The 21545-nt window shown below is 41.6% G+C and overlaps 1 protein-coding gene across 8 annotated transcripts in view; it reads left to right on the plus strand.

Annotated features, from left to right (window-relative positions):
• The window catches only part of TADA2A (transcriptional adaptor 2A), a 63057-nt gene that overhangs the window by 15562 nt on the left and 25950 nt on the right, over positions 1 to 21545 (plus strand). For all 8 annotated transcript variants that reach the window (XR_013487248.1, XM_020991770.2, XM_020991767.2 and 5 more), the window contains 5 exons: positions 2514 to 2605; positions 4827 to 4984; positions 6631 to 6719; positions 8581 to 8653; positions 21459 to 21522. Coding sequence is in view for 7 of the 8 variants with exons in the window: in XM_020991770.2 (XP_020847429.1) it covers positions 2514 to 2605; positions 4827 to 4984; positions 6631 to 6719; positions 8581 to 8653; positions 21459 to 21522 (476 nt within the window). In the remaining variant the exon portion in view is untranslated. The remainder of the gene's footprint in view (positions 1 to 2513; positions 2606 to 4826; positions 4985 to 6630; positions 6720 to 8580; positions 8654 to 21458; positions 21523 to 21545) is intronic.

Raw genomic sequence — 21545 nt, forward strand, 5'->3', positions numbered from 1 at the left:
AACACTAATACATTGTTGGTGGAGTTGTGAAATGATCTAACCATTTTGGAGAACAATTTGGAACTATGCCCAAAGGGCTACAAAAATGTGCATACCCTTCTGGGGCTATATCCCAAAGAGATCAAACAAATGGGAAAAGGACCCACATGTACAAAAATATTCATAGCAGCTCTTTTTGTGGTGGCAAAGAATTGGAAATCGAGAGGATGCCCATCAATTGGGGAATGGCTGACCAAGTTGTGGTATATGAATGTAATGGAATACTATTGTGCTATAAGAAATGATGAACAGGCTGACTTCAGAAAAACCTGGAAAGACTTATATGGTCTGATGCTGAGTGAAGTGAGCAGAACCAAGAGGACTCTGTACACAATAACAGCCACGTTATGCAGTGACTAAGATTGTTAAACTGAACCCTTCTCAGCATTACGAGGATCTAAGACATCTCCAGAGGCCTCAGGATGGAAAATGCTGTCCACATCCAAAGAAAGAACTATGGAAGTCAAATTGCTATCACTTATTTTTATCTTCTGTTGAGTTTTGTTTCATCTTTCTGATGGTTCCTCCTATTGATTTTAATTTTTACTTACAACTTCACTAATGTGAAAATATGTTTAATGGATATGTAAATGTAAAGCCTATATCAGATTGTGTGCCGTCTTGGGGAGGGTGGGGGGGGAGAAAAAAAAAAGAATTTATGCATTTCTAGCCTCTCCATTCAGATGGGGAATTTTCCCATTGATTTTATCACCTTTTTCCAGATTTTATTTTCTACAGTAATAAAGATTATTGATTTTCCATATAGGAGATTTCAGATCATGTTAAAAAATTTTGGGAGGAGGAGGGGATCTAAATAATATCTTAGCTTCATATTAACAAGTTATTTGTGCTGTGGCAGATGGAGCATGAATCAGAAACCCCACAGGCTATACACCTTTTTGTCATTTGATTATTACATTCTTGAGTAGCTCCTTCCACAACTAACAAGATGTTCATTATTGCCTATTTGCCTCATTTTGCAAATGAGGACTGCTGGAGTAATCTTTAAGTCCTTTGGGATTCAACATGTTGTAGTAGAAAGAGTAAGCTGCACGTGTAATCAGGCAAGGACCTGGGTCTGAATCCCAGCTTAGATACTTCTAGTCTTCTCAAGGTGGTTATAAGGAAACCACTTTGCAAACTTTTAAAGCCCTCTAAATCTATTTGATTTTCTATTGTGCTCAAAGGTTGACAGTGATAGAAACACTTTTCATTGTTCTCAGGATCTTTCAGTAGGTATATGACATGCTGTATTTAAGTGTCCTAGTCCTTCAGATTGGTAGTAGTTACTTTTGGCCTCCTGGTGTGCAGGGACTATGTCGTGTTTCTTTTGTACTGCCTAGTTCCTAACAGTGTTAGGCCCCTAGTAAGTCCTCATTAACGATAGTTATAATAGCAGTAAACTCTCAAAGGAATATTTATTATGAAAAGCACATACACATGTGCTTAGACATTCAGAGGGTTTCTCGTGACAGGTATTTTAATGTTTCTGTTCCTTACCCAGCAATGGTGGCTGATAATTTTTTTATACCGTAAAATAATTTTACTGATACTTTTTTTTTAATCCCCTACATTTGACAATATGTCTCTTCTTCCCTGCCTGTCCCAGAGAGCCAACCCTTCTAACAAGGAAGAAAAATTAAAAAAAAACCAATTCAACAAAATTAACCAACACATTGGCCAAGTATGACTTAGGATGTTGTATAGAAAGAACAGTGTTCCACACCCATAGTTGCTCACCTCTTCAAAGAAGGAACAGAGATGCATTTTCTCATCTCTTTTTTGGGACCAAGCTTGGCTGTTATCATTTTAAAGAGCTCAATTTCAATTGTTTTATTTTTATTCTTTCCATTTACACCATTATAGTCATTGTGCATATTATTTCCCTGATCCCCTTTATTTCACCTTGCATCAGTTCATCTTTTCAGGCTTCTCTGTGGTCCTCATATTCATAATTTTTTATGGCTAAATTATATTCATTATATTCATTGGTTTAGCCATTCCCTAATCTATGAGCATTTACTTTGTTTCCGGTTCTTCACTATTACAAAAAATGCTACTGTAAATATTTTGGTGTATATGGGAATTTCTTCAGATTGATGACCTCCTTGGGGCAAATTTCCCAATAGTAGGATCTCTGAGTCAAACAGAATGGACAGTTTAGTCTCCTTCTTTGCATAAGGCCAGATTGAATTCTAGAATGGCCAGACCAGTTCACAGCTCCTTTCCATACTCCCTCCAGCACTGTCTATTCCCATCTTTTGTCAGGTCATGATGTTTCTTAGAGAGGCTTTTATACTGGGGAAATGGAGGTGGGGAGGCTGACAACTTATAGGAATTCAGTTCAGGGACCTCTTGGCACCATTATGATGCAAATCATTCAAAGAGACCAGAAATAGTGGTCAGAGTTACCAGGACCCATTTCTACCATTATTTGTAGTTAATTGATTTTTGTAAAATCACTTTTCCTTCAGACCTCAGACTTTCCTGTCCTTGATCCCAGCTGGACTGCTCAAGAGGAAATGGCCCTTCTGGAAGCTGTGATGGACTGTGGCTTTGGAAACTGGTAAGAGTTTTCCCACTGACTTGCCCTGCTGTGGATGATGTTTTCCTCATCATGTCGTAGGAGAGCAGTTGCCACTGGATAGACAGGGCCTTCAGGAGGAGTCCTGGAAGCCATCTTATGGCTGCTTGGAGCTCTGCTCTGGCCTCTGTGCCTGTGGCCGCTAGGTGGTACAGTAGAGAGAGCACTAGCTTGGGAGTCGGAAAGACCAAAATTCAAATTCTGCCTCAGATACTTACAAGCTGTTGTGACCCTGGGCACTCATTTGACCTCTCTCCTTCTCAATTTTTTCATCTCTAACATAGGGGTGATAATAGCACCTACCTAGTTGTGTGTGTCACTTAATCTCGTTTGCCTTAATCCACCGTAGAAGGAAATCACAAACCACTCCAACATCTGCCGAGAAAACCACGTGGACAGTATGGTCCACAGGGTCAGATACAACTAAACAATAACAACAACCACCTCGCAGGGTTGTTGTAAGGATGAAATGAGATAACATATGTAAAAATACTTAGCAAACCTTAAAATTCTGTATACATAATAGCTATTGTTGTTGTTACTGTTGTTTTTATTATTATTACCACTACTACTATTCTAGTTTCCTTCTGTGCCTCGATGATGGATGAACTTACAGAAGTACATTGGCATGCTTAGGGGATCTACACAAAATCTACATGGTTACATCCTTACCAAAAGCATTGGTTTTTCCTTTCTGAACATAAGGGAAGTTTCATTTTCTCAGGCAGGTCATTTTTTCTGTCTGCTTTTACAACTGCTATGCTGTACCAAGGCTGAATCTCATTTCAGGGAGTCAGGCCCTTGGGGTAGATCTTTCCCATTTTGGTGATTCAATTTCCACAAACTCCCTACTTGAATTTAAAATTTTTCCCCCTCTGTCAAGCTATGGTCCTGGATTGTGCTGGGCAGAACTGTCTAGCATGCAAGGTTTTTGTCTTGAGACATTAAGTGCATACTTGTAGCTGGCCTAGGGCTTCATGCTTTTTCAAAGTACTTTTCTATACGTAGTTTCATTCTGTCCTCATGATACCCCTGAGAAGTAGGTAGACAGGTATATTATGGTCCCATTTTACCAGTGAGGGAATGGAGGTTGACAAGAGAGAAATAAAATGGCCAAGGTCATATATCTGGTGGTCAGGCAATCCTGATCTCCTGGCTTCTATTTCTTCTATGCTGTCTCCGTTTATAATGTCTAAAGGACAGAAGTAGGAGGCTGAAGGCTTTGCAATAGTTCACCCAGCTTCTTCTTTTTTCTAAAATTCATTTATTCCACAATTTTTTTTTATCAAGTGCCCATTCAATTCAATAAGCATTTACTAAATGCTGAGTGTGAGCCAGACAATGTTCTAGGAGGTATTGGTGATATACAGACAAAAGTGAAAATGTCTTTGTCCTCAAAGAGTTTATATTCTACTGGGCTTCCCTTGTGGGCCTTGTATTGTACTAGGAATGGTGGGAGAAACAAAGTGATATCTGTTCTCAAGAATCTTACTGGCTGGCTTTGGCCTGGTCCTTTATATTTTCTCTCCTCCTTCAAAAAGGGTTTGAGTTAGTCCTCTCTTCATCTCTTTTCATATCCTCCACCCCAATGCAGTCCCAAATGAAATGGAGTAAGATTTCCATATCCCTTTCCTCCCAATGCAGTAAAAAGCAAAGCCCAAGACAGCAGAGCTGTCCATCTTTAGGTAGTGATCCTTTCCTTGATGGTAAATCATTGGTCACAGATTTTTTTTTTCTTTTTCCTTTTTTTTTTTGGTGAGGCAATTGGGGTTAAGTGACTGGCTCAGGGTCACACAGCTAGTAAGTGTCAAGTGCCCGAGGCCAGATTTGAACTCAGGTCCTTCTGACTCCAAGGCCACAGTCTATCCATTGTGCCACCGAGCTGCCCCAGTCACAGATTTTTAGGGCCAGGCATAGTAACCTTCTATAACAGGTAGTAAAGTGAAGACTTCTAGTCCTCCCTTGTATTTCTCAGGCTGACTGAATTTCAGAGGTCAAGGTAGATTCAGACCAGGTGTGTACCTGTCTCATTTGTCTACTGCTGCCTCTTGGATGCCAGTTTGGGGCTGCTGGTGTCAGATTTCAGATCTCTGATGGGTACAACTTTAAATAAGGCAAGAGCAGACTGTGCTTCTTAAAGTTACCCATAAATGAAATCTTCACCCATCCTCCCACATACACTTTCCCCCCCTCCTCCCTCTAGGCAGGATGTGGCCAATCAGATGTGCACCAAGACCAAGGAAGAGTGTGAGAAACACTACATGAAACATTTCATCAACAACCCTCTTTTTGCTTCTACCCTGCTCAACCTCAAGCAAGCAGAGGAGGCGAAAACTGCTGACACAGCCATTCCATTCCAGTGTAAGTGCCTGCCTGCTGTTGTAAAGGACTGGGCTCGTCCCAGAGCCTGCTCTTTGACAATTGCAGATAATGACAGCCAGACGACTGACTGCTCCAGCCTGGTGAAAGAGACAGGTGGAGTTGGCCAGGGCAGTTGCTGAGAACCGATACCATGAGGTGGCAGGGAGGGGACCCATCCCTGTGGACAGATGCTGGGTTGGAAGACTGGGTGCCCAAGTCCTGTTTGCCCTTCCACACCTACTCATTGAACCCCGTCAGGTGTATCAATTAACTTCAGTCCTTGCATCCGTAAGATGAGACCTGAAAAAAAAAAGTGACCCACCTCACTGGGCCGTCACGAGGACGAGACTGTTGGTGTGTCCCCTGCAGAGTCTATGTTGAGAGACACATTATAGACGTGCACTGTGTTTGATTATTAATCATCCAATATGAAAGCTATGTAGCAATGCGTTGTTATTGTCAGTACCAGTAATGGTGGCCCTTCTTTAAAATGTGTTTTTAGTTTGTTGTGGCTGAGGGACTCCTGGGCCCTTTTATAAGCACAACTAAAAACATGATGAATTATGAATGGGCGTTGCTTCTGAATGGTCCAAAGCACAGGAGTAACAAGATACCAGTGCTTTTCTCTCCCCCACCACACCTCTACTCCTAACCTCAAATTGCCCTAGCCGTAGCTTTACAGCTGTCTGATTCAGAGTTTTATAATCAATTGGGAACAAAAAGGAAATCCAATAATATTCATCTGAGATCAGTAAATTGAGAATTGTTCCAGGGAGTGAGGGACATCAGGAAGAAGAGTGAATACTTGGGTCTGGGGAATATTATGAAAACCTTCTTCCTCACGTTCAGTGTGTAAACGAAAAATTCATAGGGACTCTTCCCAAGTTTCCTAAGGGGATTCACTAAAGGATGTTTAAAATGCATTGAATTAAAACAACATTACTGTGTTGAAGTCGTTGGGGTGAGGAGGAGCATCTGGATTCTTTATTCTGACATTTATCCTTGAGCTTTTATTGATCCTCTCTTGTCCATCCCTTCTTGGTGTTATGTTACTATTTGTGTTGCTTCTTCATGTCACTGTTTTGTTAAGTGATTGAGTAAAACCCTAAATTCTGACTGGGTTCAAGTCCCCTTGTGTCACCCTGTGACAAGGTGACTGTGTCACCCAGGGCAAGACAGTAACCTCTCAGTGCTTTTGGTAGCTCTCTAAAACTATACATTTTGGAGAAGGTGCAACTGGGATTGGTGGGGGGAATTTCCTCATTCAGGAGTTCCTTTTGCTAATGAAATCACAGTCCCAATCCCTGTTAATTATACAATTAACAGACAATAACAATCAATTAACAATCAATATTTTGATATACATAGAAAAACTCAAAAAAGAGGATTGTATCTTACCTTTTCAATGGGTGGAGGAGGAGATGGAAGGAGGGAAAGAATTTGGCACTAAAAAGTTAAAAAAAATTTTTAAAGAGCATTGTAGAGGAAATTGTGAATTTCTATTATGTAGTTTTTTAAATTGTGTATTACATTTAACAAAGTAGTAAGAAAATTGCCCTTTTTGTGTCCCCTTCTGAATTTCTTTTCGTTTTCCTTTTTGTGTGTATGTGTGTGTTTTTTTAATATGAAACTCCAAACTCTTCCAGCTACAGATGATCCTCCAAGGCCTGCCTTTGATTCACTGCTTTCCCGGGACATGGCAGGGTACATGCCAGCCCGAGCAGACTTCATTGAGGTAGGGAAACTTGACTCTTTCTTTGGGCACAAAGACTGGGTTTGCTTCTGTTGAGGACTTTGACTTCAAACCTGGGAGTTGGGTAGGACTGAAAATGGGCTGTCATCAAGTAGCCTGGGGGGATACATTTTTACATCTAAGTATTGGAGGTTCAGTGGGCCAAAAGGACCATTGGGAAGTATAGGCTCGCCATCCCCCTTTTCATTACCTCATTTATGTGGTAGTAGGAGTACTTGTTGTTCTCATACTAATTCAGTTCAGTAAGCATTTCCTAAAGGCCTGCTCTATGCTAAGCAGGGGCAGAATGACAGACATATGGAGAGCTGGATAGGAAGACCAGACCAGATAGATATGATATATGATAGATGGAAAGCTGGCTAGAAAGTTCAGGGCCCACTTCTGATACTGCTGGCTGTGTTATTCTGGGAAGGTCACGTGACTTTTCAGTGGCCTTGGCAACTCTCTGAGACAATAAATGGCAGGATGTACTGATCTGAAATGTATGAAGGAGTTTCTTCATTGAGAGTTCTCCATGCCAATTAAATCACAGGCCAGGTCCAAAAAGAAGAAAAAAAGAATGTGCATAAAAACTGTATCCAAGAATGAATTTCAACGTAACTCAGGGATTACGGAGGTGATGGGGGCCTAGCAAATCATGATGTTGCCATTTTGCTAATTCACCTAGATTATAACCTTGCATTACTTTAGGGATTCATGATATTATCATTGTGAGCACTCCTTCTACCACTACAGATTGCAATCATTTTCTCCTTAGAGGAAAATTTTTAACAGTATCTGTGATGAAAAAGATTCACCACCCAATGGCCAAACAACCAATTGCAGTTACCTGGATGGCGATAGGGCCAGACACTGTGAACTTGGCCTGGCTGACTCTTGGATCACACACAGAGACACAGAGAGAGAGAGAGACACACACACACACACACACACACACACATACAACCTGCAGCTGGACCTGTATTTAAGTTGTTCCAGCATGATGAGACCTGCCAGAATGAAAGTTCCCCTGGAATAGTCTTTGAGACCTTGGGATCCCCTTCAATCTGTGTTGAGATCTCCAAGTAAGACTTTCATGTGGAGCAACCTTGCAGATTTCTTCTTAAAATTTATTGACCTGTTATGAACTGGCTCTGGCCTCAGGAGTTCCCTTTGCATCTGTGGCTTATGATTGCACTTAACCACACTTGCCACTCATGTGCATTCATCTTGTGGACCAACCCACTGACACAGCTAGTGCTGCCTTTTATGTCCATTGTCAACACATAGTATTACAGAGGAATACAGCTTTCAGGGAATGAATTACAGCTGACATTTTTGCCATGGCATTTAGCATCCTGGGGGTTTACTGGAGGATGTGGGCTTCAGTTTTGTTTTTGAAACTAAACTGAGGGGCAGCTAGGTGGTGAAGTGGATAGAGCACTGGCCCTGGATTCAGGAGGACCTGAGTTCAAATCCAGTCTCAGACACATGACACTTACTAGCTGTGAGACCCTGGGCAAGTCACTTAACCCCAATTGCCTCACCCCCCCCAAAAAAAAGAAACTAAACTAGCCTATGTTTGGCTTCTCTTGATTGTTTCCTTTGGAATTCTCAGAAGTAGTCACTTTTATGCTACCACTGTTAAGTGTTTTTCTACTGGATAAGTCCTCCACCCCATCCCCAGATTCCCTCCACTTTACTATTAATTACTTAAAAGAAGGATATCCTGGCCTCTTGTCATGTAGAGTGTCTTGCAGTAGGTGCCCCACTGAATACTGTCTCCTTTGGGATCATGTCCAAACTTCAGTGATTAACTCAAGTGCATGGGGCTGGGCTGGGGCATTTGTGTTTCTTTTCACAGGAGTTTGACAATTACGCAGAATGGGACTTGAGAGACATTGATTTTGTTGAGGATGACTCAGACATTTTACATGGTGAGTTTGGGAAAGCTCTGGTCAAAATCCTGTGATTATAGATTTAGAGATGAAAGAGACCCTAGAGATCATCTGATCTGACCCTCACGTCTTCCACATGAGGAAACTGAGACCCAGAACAGGTCTCTCTTGCTAATTCGCCTAAATTACAACTTTGCATTATTTTAGGGATTCATAATTTCATCAGTGTGGGCACTCCCTCCATCAACACCGATTGCAGCCCTTTTCCTCCTTAGTGGAAAATCTTTATGAGTATCTGTGGTCAAAAAGATTCACCACCCAGTGGCCAAATAACCACCTGGATGGTGATGGGGCCAGCTACTGTGAACTTAGCCATGTTGGCTCTTTACAGTGACTTGCCTGAAGTCATGCAGGTGGGAAGTCAGAGAGTTGGAATTCAAACCCAGGGGCTCCAATTTCAAATCCAACATTCTTTTGGCTGCCTTAAATTGGCTGATAAGGCATCGATAAAGGTGGGGCTAGTCATCCTATGCAGAGGGTTTGAAACCCCCTATATCTCCAATTGTGTGGTCTTCTTCTTGGCTGAGAGGAGCCTCCAGGGGAACAGACCTGTCTGTGTGGCATGGCCTTCATAGCCTTCTTGGGGACAAAGAAGAACAGTGTTAAAACTTTAAGATTTTAATGATGATAGCCCCTGGCTGTCATGAGTATTCCCTTGGCAAATCTGAGCTTGATCAGCCTAAAATTTGCCAGAGGAAAGAGTAGGAAGGTTAGCAATCTGCAGGAGTTGAGTGTGCAGGAAGGAAGATTTTGGTTTTCTCTTTGCTCAGTACTGTTGAATTTTCTGCACTCCTATGCTTGCATCTCCATAGTTCTTGCCCTAATTATCTATGATTCATTTCTGCCCTTTTTTGGTAACTTAAACCATGAATGTCAAAGGGCTCTTAAGACTGGGAGATACTGTCCCTTTTCTTTCCCTGCCCTTCCATGATTAATTGCATATTCAAAAAACCTGCAAAGGTCAGTGTGCTCTTCCCCAGCAGTCCAGAATCCAGCAGCATACAGTGGATAAGTAACAAGGACCTGAATTCCCCAGTCCCCAATCTCCAGTTTCCTTTACTTTTTGTGAACATTCTTTTACGTATTTCCTTCAAAGCTACTCCTTAAGTGGGAAGGAGCAGCAGGGTAGGCCAATGGATTTGAAGTTATCATTCCCATCACTGACTATCTGTGTGACCTTGGGCAGATCACTTAAGCTTTCCAGGCCTTGGTTTTCTCACCTCTAGGAGTTCAATTCAACAACCCTTTAGGTTATACCCAAGGCATTCTGCTAGATGTTGGGGACACAAGGGTGCCTGCTCTCAAGATAGTTAGATCTTCTTGAAGGAGACAACGTCACCCAATCTATCAATCAACAGGCATTTGTTAGAGGCCTACTGTTTGCCTGGCATTAGGTTTTGTAGAGAACCAGGGGCAAAACAATCCTTGAGGAATTTCCATTCTATTAGAAAAGAGGGGGAAGGTTTGTAACATAAAAACAGATGAGAAAATATAAAACACATACAAGGTAAATAAATATGCAGTTGAGCTAGATGACCAGCTCTAACCCAAGGATCCTTTTTGAATCCTAAGTTACTTTTTCATTTTGAATTAAGGCCTACTCTGTCACGTGGAGGGTGACTTGATTCTGCTCCCTCCACGGGAGCAAGCTAGGAATTTGATAGATTCTATCTGTGACCAAGAGAGCCTCCATGAAAATTTTAACTTATAAAAATTCTCTCTACATATCATCTTAGAGGTATTTGGTTTTTTTCCCAAATTTCTTTCCCTCCTCTTCCCTCCTACATGACTTTGCAGAAAGACAAAGTGAGTCAGTTCCTACTAAAAGAGGAAAGCTTAACAGCCAGTCATTTTGGGGCTCGTCAGCTTCCTTATATTTGTTCTGTCTTACCCATTGGTATCTTTTCCTTTTCAGTCCCAATGATTCATGACGTTGCTCTTTCTTACCTCCTGTGGGGTTCCTTCACATTTCTCCCCCTCTTCCATATCAACTTAAGTTAAAGCCTCATGCACTGCCTGGCTCTTAGCCCCTTTTGCTGGAGCTCTGGGTTACCACATCACGAGAAGGGCAGCCTCATAGAAAGCAAACTCCTGAGAAATGTTCTTCAGGAATTTGAACCCCAGGCAGGCTCGAGTCTGATCTTATGATATGGGGTGGGGTGGGGTGGATGGAGCACTGGACCCAGGAGACCTGGGTTCAAATTCTTCCTTACTAGCCGTGTCACTACAGACAAGTGGCTTAATCTCTTTGAGCCTTTATATAGTGGGGCTTAGAATCCCTGAACCTTCCCCTTTATGGAATTGTTGTGAGGGAAATTGCAGACTTTAAAACATGACATCAGTGAGAGTTAGTGGGAATGGGGCTTGCTGCCATGTCTGGATTGTAGATTTAGAGCTGGAAAGGACCTGAGAGCCATCAGCTTCAACCTCTTCATTTGACAAATGAGCAGACTGAGGCATGAGACTTGCCCAGGATCACATAACTAGTAAGCTTCTGGAGTAAGACTTGAACCCATGTCTTCCTGACTCTGAGACTAGTGGCTGCTCCTCAATGAACCTCACTTTCATTTCTCAACATTAATAAGGCAGTCTCAGTGACAGTGGGGAATGCTTGTTTTTTAATTTGATTTGCCATTCTGAGCACCCATAGGATGTGCTGTTAGGCCTCTTCTCAACTTGGTATTGACAGAACTGCAGTTAACAGGTTAAAGAAAGTAAGGTTAAAAAAAACCCTAATTGATTCCCAATCCATATTCCAGGCAGAAGGTTCCTGCCATCTCGTGCATCACTAGTTTTCATTCAGCCTGGATTAGTGCACAGCACAGTGTTTGACACATAGTAGGATTTGGTTTGGAGCTGGACTTACGATTCCATTGGTAGAGGAAATTCCCTCTACCAATGCCAGTCAGTACATAATAGACTCTTTTTTGGGGGGGGGCAATTGGAGTTAAGTGACTTGTCCAAGGTCACACAGCCAGTAAGTGTCTGAGGCAGGACCAGAGCCTGTGTCTTCTGGACTCCTAAGTCAGTCCAGTGTTTCTTTTCCACACTCTTCATGGTAGCCTCCAAGTGACTTGGGACACTGCAAGCCATTCAATTGGGGCACTTTTGAAGGATGCTCAGGCTAAAGAAGATGAGAGGCAGCAGCATATGGTCCCTGCTTTCGGGCTTGGTGGGCTTACAAATGGCTCCTCCCATGGCACAGCTTGAAAACTCCCTCTGTGCAGCCCCTCCCCTCCCAGAAGGTGAAAGGAAGAGGAAACAAGACAGAGGAGAGGGAAGAGAAGCTCAGGGAAGTTTCCAAGGACAACTGGAGAAGAATGGGAAGCAAGAGCCATCATGGCCCTGTGGCTGCAGTGTGAGACACTGTGGCCTTGCCCCAGGCTTGCCTCTGACTCATTGGATGATCTTAAGCAAGCCATTGGAACTTTTGTCCCTTCACTGCTAATAAAGAGGAGGTGACATTGATTAGTCAGTGTGTGTGTTTTGGATGAAAAGATGGTGTATAACCTAAAGTGGTGTTATTACCTTTGCTTTACCCCATTATGCAATTTTAGTTATTGTTAAATGCATCTCTTTTAAATTTCCCACTCATCAGTACTTAAAAGGAACAACTTGGTGGCATGCAGCAAACCAAGCCACCCCTTGTCATACCCCAACAAAGACTTTGATTCATGGAGTTTATTGTAGATAGGCGGTCTCTAGTGGAAAGAATGAAGGACTTAGGAAGATCTGAGTTCATCTGCTGACCCTTAGTAGCTATATGACACTGGACAAGTCCCTCTACCTCTCTGATCCTCAGTTTTCTCATCTGTAAAAAGGGAGAGATTAATGCTGGTAATACCTACCTCACAGGGTTGTGATGTACGTCTCATGAGACAACATATGCTCCGTGCTTTGCAGACATTAAGAAGCACCATCTAAATCCCAGATACTATTATTTAATAAAAACGGACTGTGGAGGTCTAAGTCACAATGGAGGGACAATTAATTGCATCCCAGACCCTTGGGAAGGACTTTCAGAAAGGACGAAGGGGGGAATGTGTGTTGGAATGGAAGGGGTGCTGACTCTGGAGTGGAGCAGGTGGCTAGGTTCAAACCCCCATTCTGATGTTTACTGCCTTTATGACCTTGGGCTTAATCTCCCTGGAACTCAGTTTCTTCATCTGTAAAATGAGGTTAAAAAAAAAATGAGGAGGTTGGACCAGATGGCCTCTGTGGTCCCTTCTAGATCTATTAGATCTGTGATCTTATGATCCTGTAAATGGGGCAATGAGCCCCATTTGCAAACAGTTTTGGAGAATGAGAGGAGGAAGATTACAGGACCTATTATGGTACCTGCCCATCTTTTACCAAGAGGGCAGCCATTATTGCTTCAAGAAGACATGACACAGGGGATCCTTAGCTTCCCTTCCTCTGCTTCTGTGCCCTTAAAGCAACTGATTAGTAATAAGGTTCCTCTATTATCCATGGTGCCCTTTGCCTGCATCAGTGCCTTTCATGAAATTTTTCTTTTGTGAATCTGTGGATTTCTGTTGCCTTAAGCATTCTTGAGTCCCCAAGTACTTCCCACCATTGGTTCCTTCCCCACATTGGTTCTTGCAGGCAAGAATGAGGTCATGGGAGTTTCTTCAACAGAATTCCAAGGGATTCTTCCAACACTGGGTTACCTTTCTCCTATTTGAGAAACAGACATTGAGGAAGATTGTTTGGCTGAGGCGTGGATCCCGGCTTTGTTCCAACTCCTGTGGCCTGTGTCTCTAAATCTAGTTGTGTTCGGTCATTTCAGTCACATTCTACTCTTCATGACCTCATTTTGAGGTTTTCTTGGCAAAGATACTTGGAGTGGTTTGCCATTTCCTTCTCCAGCTCATTTTACAGATGAGGAACTGAGGTAAAATAGGGTTAAGTGACTTGTCTAGGGTCACACAACTAGTAAATGTCTGAGGCCAAATTTGAACTCAAGATGAGTCGTCCTGATTCCAAGCCCAATGCTCTATCCACTTCGCCACCTAGCTGCCCCTTCTAATCCTTTCCAGCCAGAGCTTCTTAGTCCATTTATCCATTCTCCTGTTGACAATACCTCACCCTTGTTGATAATTTGTCGGTTTTGTGTCTGAAGCATTATAGGCATATCATACATTCCTTGGATTTTTGTGGCTCTTCCAAAGAGCTCTCTCACATTAGTTGCCTCATATAACCTTACAACATTCCTGGGATGTAGGATTAGGTATTTAAAAAACCATTTCATAGAAGGGGAGAGAGATACACACTCACCCACACCCACCCACTCAGAAGTGAATGATTTGCCCAAGGTCCTATTGTCAGGGAATGAGCCAAGATCAGAGCTTTTATCCACTTAGTCATACCATAGACTCCCATCAGATTAATGGTGTGCTTCTCGAGAAGGGAGGTCATAGAGAAAAGGATTAAAGAAACTTTGCCTCCTTCTTCCAGGGAATACCTGACCACAGGTTTCTACTGCTGTAATTGCAACAGGGATTGTAATTGGCCTGGCTGTGTGGCCACCAAGTCAATTTTTTTCCCCCAGGGAAGCAGCAAGTGCCTTCTGTTAGAAAAATAGAAACATGTTGTCTGCTATTTTGAACAGTCTCGGAAATATATTGTGGTGGGCAGGAGTGCCTCTGACTTCTGCCCACCTTTTAAAATATTTTAGGGCCACCAGTTTAAAAAGCTTCACCATTGGTCCCCCATGTGATCAGAGAGAGACTGCCTCCTCCCCAAAATGGGGATTTCAGCTGAGTTGCATCTGTGTGTGTGGCTTGTTGGGTGATGGTGTTTGTTTTTTTCAGTAGTCTCTCTGTCTGGTCTTTTGCTCTTTCTCCCTCTCTCTCAGCTGTTTTAAGTAAACCATGAACTAACCATTCTTATTCTTGCTGTCTCTCTTCTCATTCCTATTTTGCTTGCATAACTGTGGTAGTCCCTGTGTTATTCACGTATTCAGGATCTTGTAATCAGTCACTTTTCTCTCAATGTACTTTATGAAGCGAGGAGATGGCTTTGAATATGAATTTTACTCTGGGTGGATTCCAGTTTTTCTCCTCCTCCCATTTGTTTCTGGCCCTGTGTGTTCCTTTCCCTCTTTTGTTTTTTTTTTTTAAATCCAAAGCCATTTGTACGAGTTTCAACTTTACTGAGAAGATCAAACAACAGGGCCGATTATCAGAAGTATTTATAAAAATTTACCCAACACAATCTCTTCATGTTTTTTCATTAAGTACTTCCCACACAGATCCCAGAAAATAACATGGTAGGTTAGTGTCTTGGAAGTTAAAGAGTAAAGAAAAGAATTTGTCAGACGACTGAACTGATTACCCTCATTCTTCTTTGTTCTAAGCTGTGAGTTTCCTAAGTGTGCCCAGACTTATGAGAGATATAATAAAATGCCATTAAAAACACCTTGGTATTATGTAAATCTAGCTTTACTTCAGGTTATCATATGTCCACATGTGTATAATGAGAATGTGTGTGTGTGTGTGTGTGTGTAGTGGAGAGACTGTGTGTTATGGTAGAATGTGACAAGTATCTGATTTAGGATCAGGAAGACCTGAGTTTGAATCCTACCTCTGATCCTAATTCTATGAACATAGCCAAGTCCTTTAATATCTCAGAGCCTCAGTTTCCTCTTCTGTGAAATAGGATTATAATATCTGAATTAATAAAACATTTATCAAGCATTTGACTCTGTGCAAAGCACTATGCTAAGTGCTAGAGATACAAATGGAGCCAAATACAAAATGCAGTGTGAGTCCTTACTCTCAAGGAGCTTACATTCTAACAGGGGAGACAGCACGTAAGGAAGATTTCAGCCCCAGGTCAGATGGAAAAGTCACATGGTCTTTAGGATGCATCTGTTATGAGACTCAAATAAGATCCTTTTATATAAAACACTGCAAACTTTAAAGTACTAGATAAATGCAAGCTGTTATTGTTATCATCATTAATAATTTCTTTCGGTATGATATGGAAGTGGCAACGGGGTAATTATTCTTGTTTAACAACACCATTATTTTGAGGGGGTTCTGATTTATCTGAATTTTTAGATAGAATGGCCACACTTAATATCTCTCTTAAATATACCGAAACCATAATATTTAGGAAGGAAAATAAGAATAATACTTTATCAGGCTTTTGAAATGTCTGCGGAAAGGCCAAGCCTTGGGCCACTTTGGGAGAAAGAGGTTACCATTTGTCACAGCAGCACATGAAACCATGTGCCTGCCCAAGGAAAGGGGAACTCAGGCCTATGGGCCATCCCAGGCCAAAAGCCTGGGGAAAAACTGTAAGAAAAAAAACAAGACATCAATGAAATCTTTGAATTCTTTTTTGTTTAACCCATGCGTAATGATCATTATAATTCCCTTAACACCTTGAGAACACCTTGAAAACAAAGTGTTTTCCTGAATAGATTCCTTTGAGATGGTTAGTGCAAGTGCCATACAGATAAGTAAATTGAGGCTTCGAGAAATCAAATGATATTACTTAGAGTCACATAGCTAGGAAAGGTTTGAGTTGAGCTTCTAACTCCAGTGTTTTTTCCTTTCGGCTTTCCAGAGTCACACGACTAGAAAGGGTCATAACTGGGCTTGGAAACCCAGATTTGCTTCTTCCTTCAAGCCTTGTGCACTTTTTAGTATTAAAGGATTTTCCCCCATTTTTATAAATGGGGAAACTGAGGCTTAGAGGAGACCAGTAACTGACATCCAAAGTCACAAAGCTAAAAAATAGAAAGAAAAGCTGAGCCTGGCCTGGTCCAGTGTTTTCTCTGCAAAATGCAAGTGCTTATGGCAATGACTATTTAACTCTGATACGAGTTTACAGTTAGAACTTCAGGTGTCTTTTGTCTTAACTCAATACGTTTTTCTTTTTGGACCAGAACAGAGGAGGGTGGTTCAGATAGAGCAGCCCTTCTTCATAACCAAGGATCTGACAGGCCTTGCTGTCCATTTAGTCTTTTAGGCAGTTCTGTTATAATTCTAAAAATCTCCTGTGGATGAAGTGATAGAGAAATACACTGCTTTATATTCCCAAACGGCCTTTCCTTCCTTATTTGCTGTCTCCAGGATAATCTCTTGGATGTCCTTAGGCAGTGTGGCATAATGAAAAGTGTGCTGGACTTGGTATCAGGAGAGCCCTGGCTTCCCACTCTGCTTCTGCTTACCTGATGGGTGAGCCACTTAGCCTCTGTTGAGTCTCGTTTTCCTCATATATAAAAGGAGAATATAATATTTCCACTACCTACTTTGCAGGATTTTTGTGAGGTTCACAGGAGATAACAGTATGTAAAATGCTTTGTAAATCTCAAAGAGTTATGTAAATGCCAGCTATTATGATTATTTCCTGGCAGCTTAGTTTTGAGATTACACATTGGCTCCAAATTGGTGAATTTAATGAGGTGGTCTGGTCTTGGTTTTTCTCTTTGGATCACTCTATTTTTTTTTCTACCATAAAATCCAGTACTAAAGGAAAGTGCATATTGAGTGCTGACTCATTCCTGTCATGAACTAAGCTTGTACCACCTTAACTTGAGCTTGTCTTTCAACTTCCTTAGAAGAGAAGTCAAAGGGATTGTGATTTGAATTTACCAAAGTTCTTGAGGCTTTAGGGAAAGGACCATGCCAGGGTGTGTCATCGAACTAGGACAACTCCCTTGGAAGAAATGATTCCAGTGTTGGGACTAAAGGAAAAAAAACATAGACAAAACTGAAGGCTTTACCTCACATCAGAAGCTGGTATATTGTTTGCTAACTCTTGATAACATTTTCTAAGTGCATAATGCATTATAGTTTTTCAGAGCACTCAAGATAGGCCATCTGCCCAGCCCTGTTACTTTTCAGAATACATTGGCACTTAATAATCGGGAGAAAATCTCTGCTGGCTCCCTTCAAACCAAAAAGAGGGGGGAAAAGTCCCACTAGCCCACACAAAACTTATTTAAGGAGATACCAAGATATTTCTAGGACCTACCCAGAAAATGTAACCTTAGGATGCCTTCAGAATCCATGGAAATCTAAATGAGAAGAATGATTCAGAGTACCATGGATTGGTTACATGATCACCCCCCCCCCCAGCCCCAGCTCCCCATGTTTTTTCTAGAGTTGGCAAGAGTTTGTCTTGCTGATTTAAAAATCTGAGACTTTGAGGCATTTCACATATGAATCTTCTTTCAAAATAAGCATTCCATTCTCAGTTAGCCATGGCAATAGGAAACGGAGAAAGAACAGAGAAATTAAGACCATAGATAATGAAAAATAAGGGCCTGTTAGACAATAGTGTTGACGCCTTTCCTACCAAGACTTTTTTTTTTCCAGAGCTGTTAATAAGTAACAGAGTCAGCTTTTGTCTTTTTTCCATTCATTCAACAAGTATTTATGGAGGACTCACAATGTACAAATAGTCCTGGGATAGACACTGCAGGTACAAAAACCTGTAGTACATCTGTCCTGTGTTCAAGGAGATTATGTAGACATATATAATGTTAACTAATGTTGCCAGTGTTCAAGGCAACAATATAAGAGGTATCACAAAACAGTGTGGCTAAGTTTCCAGCAGTAATAATGATAATAATAATGAAAACAAGAACTAGGTTTTATATAGCTCTTTAAAGTTAGCAAAGTGCTTTACACATGTTCTCTTTCACAACCGCCCTGTAAGATGGGTGCTATTATTATTTCCATTTTACAGATGAGGAAACTGAAGCAGACAATGATTAAGTGACTCAGGGTCACACAGCAAAAAAGTATCTGAGGCAGGATTTGAACTCAGTTCTTCCTATCCACTGTGCTACCTAAATGCCTCTAAGTAAATGTTAGGGGTTCTAAGAAGAGAAGGGTTCCAGTGGGATTGAGTGATCAGGGAAGCTAACATAGAGGAATTATCAAACTCAGAGTTGGAAGGGACCTTAGAGGTCTTCTGATCCAATTTGAAAGTGGAATCCTTTCCACATCCCTCCTAACAAATGATGGTCCAAGTTCTGCTTGAAGACATCTAGTGATTGATTCAGTCCATTTCATTTATGGGCAGCTCCAATTGTTTATTTTTATTTATTTATTGGCAGCTCTGATTGTTAAGAAGTTTTTCTTAAGTCTAAGGCTGTCTGTGTACAATTTCCAATCATTGGCCCTCTGAGGCTAACCAAAGTAAAATTAATCCCTCTTCCTGCTGGTGGCCCTTCAGATACCTGAAGATAATTTTCATGTTTTCCTGAAGTCTAGATGAAGTAGAACTTCAGTTGGGCCTTAATGTAGATGTGCAGAATTCAATGGTCAGCAACAGCTAGAGCAAAGGAATCTTCAGAGGCCAGAATAAAGGGATTCTGGGAAGAGGAGGAAGGGAATTCTGTCTAGAGCAAAGGGTTTATCAGGGAGAATGATAGGAGAGAAATTGAAACAGCAGGTTAGGTTCATCTTGTGAGGAGTTTTGAATGACAGACCAAAGAGTTTTGACTTTATCCTCCACATAATGGGGAGCTCCTGAAGGTTTTGAATAAGGGAATGACATGATGGAAGCTCTTTTAAGAAATTGAGAGACTGGAGGAAAGGGGATCAAGTTTGAGACTACTTCAGTCATTAAGGTATGTGCTGATGAATACCTGGTCTAGGATGATGGTCATGGGAGTGGAAAGGAAGAGGCAAGAGTGAGATATGTTATAAACGAAGAAGCAATAGGCCATAGTCACTACTTAGGGAAAAGGAGCAAAGATGGCAAGTTTTGATTTTAGGTTACTGGAACAAAAAGGATACCCCTTTTTTTTTTCAGCCAAAGACAAGGTTTATTAGAACCTCTGTCACACTGGGCAGACTCTTAAGGAGTCTGAAGTTAGTGAGCTGTTGTCTAGATCATAAGAATCTGAGCCCATGGCTAGATTTTAAGAATCTAAACACTTTAATGGAGACAAGATGGACCTTATATACAGAAAGACTGTAGAGGGATCTAGGAGTGGCCAAGTAGTTTGGGGTGATTGGAGGAGGGGTCTAAGGAGGATCTGGATGGGAGTGGCCAGTAACCTAGGGTGAACCTAACTCCTGGGACCTGGACCATAGGGAGGACCACAGTATGACCATATGTGGCCATAGGGAGGTCCACAATGAAAGGCCAGTTGATGGGATTATAGCCTCGGGAGAACTCCAGATTTCTAGCCATGTGGGAAAGTCCAGGGTTTTTCCAAAAAGGATACTTTTGACAGAAACGGGGATATCAAGAGAAGGAACCAATTTGGGATGGATGAGTTCAACTTTAGATGATAACTCGAAGGTAGATGATCAAGAATCCAAGGCAGAGGATGTCTAGTAGGTAGATGGAGAAATATGACTAGATTTGAGGGAAAATGATCAGAGCTAGAGCCGATAAAGGCAGTAGCCCTAAAATAGGGAGAAGAAAAGGACATGAAAAATCTGCCTCAAAATAATCCAAAGATAACCAGTACCCCATGTTGCACTGGCACCCAATACAAATACAGTCTGTGCTGATCCCTGGACAAATTCCAACTGCAACTTTTCCTTTTTCCCTTTCTTGCTTCCCTTTGTCTTCCTTTTCCCCATGGCTTTGCAGAAGATCTTAGCTAGGAAAGGGTTGAGGTAAGCAATATCAGAGGAGAGGTTCAAGTGACTAGAAGCAGCTTTTAGTCAGGGAGGAGTGGAGCTTTTCACAAACCAGATGCAAAGCTTTACTCCTAAAATAATTCCTTGTTTCTCCACATTCATCCCCCCCCCAAAAAAAAAGATCCACATCAAACCTGCTAGGTCCTCCATCCCAGTCCAGATGTAAATACTGGCCCCCTTCCATAAGTCCTATCTCCATGTTGTCTCCTGACTTCACTTTACCACAGTCTACATTGGTCCCATTTTCACATTACCTCTTGATTTCATTGCCCACCCCTTCCCATATGGGTCTTCCACATTTCTGCCTAGTCAGTTGGGTTTACAATTAATATTAATTTTCTTGACTATATTTGTAAGAGCACTAGCTACAGAGTTAAAGTACCTGGGTTCAAATCGTACCTTTGACACTTGACCTGCATAGGCCTCAGTTTTCTCCATTGTAAAATGAGGGAGCTGGGCTAGGTAGCCTCTAAAATCCCTTCCAGATCCAGATCCATGATCCTCTTGCAAGTAGGGATTGCTTCATGCATTGTATTTGGGTTTTTTTTTTGTTGGTTTTTTTACTTAGGCAGTCAGGGTTAAGTGACTTGCCCAGGGTCACACAGCTAGTAAATGTTAAGTGTCTGAGGCTGAATTTGAACTCAGGTCCTCCTGACTCCAGGACCGGTACTCTGTCCCATGTATTGTATTTATATCCCCAGCACCCAGAACAGTGCCTGGCACGTAGAAGGTATTTCATGAAGACTTGTCGGTTTATAAGACTACAATGATACGACTGATATAATTACTTTATTGCATTACTCTAAGGCATCCAGGCTTCGTGTCTGTCTTGTATGTGGACAGCTGAACCATTTTTACTCTTGCCCTAGAGAGATGACCAGAGATATTAAGGTAAAGTTGTACAGAAAAATGATACCATTATTATTTTCTCTCTACAAATAACCAAATTTGTAGCTGTGTGTGGGAAGAAATGAAAGTCTGGGATCCTGGGTTAGAATTTGCTGCTAGAGAACTTTAAGGGATGTAGGGTACATTTTCATCTTTCCAGAGGTAAACTGTCTAGTGATTAAGTCTGCATCATTTGGCCATGTGGACTTCAAGGACCAAGGATTCAAGAAGCTTGCATAACAGATTTATTTTTGTTGTGGCTTTTGTGTTTTCAGCCCTGAAGATCGCTGTGGTAGATATCTATCACTCCAGGTTAAAAGAGAGGCAGAGGCGGAAAAAGTAAGTTTACTCAACCGACTCTT

Source organism: Phascolarctos cinereus, unplaced genomic scaffold (genome assembly GCF_003287225.1).
Source record: "Phascolarctos cinereus isolate Bilbo 61053 unplaced genomic scaffold, phaCin_HiC Scaffold_5;HRSCAF=322, whole genome shotgun sequence".
In the NCBI taxonomy this organism is placed as follows: domain Eukaryota; kingdom Metazoa; phylum Chordata; class Mammalia; order Diprotodontia; family Phascolarctidae; genus Phascolarctos; species Phascolarctos cinereus.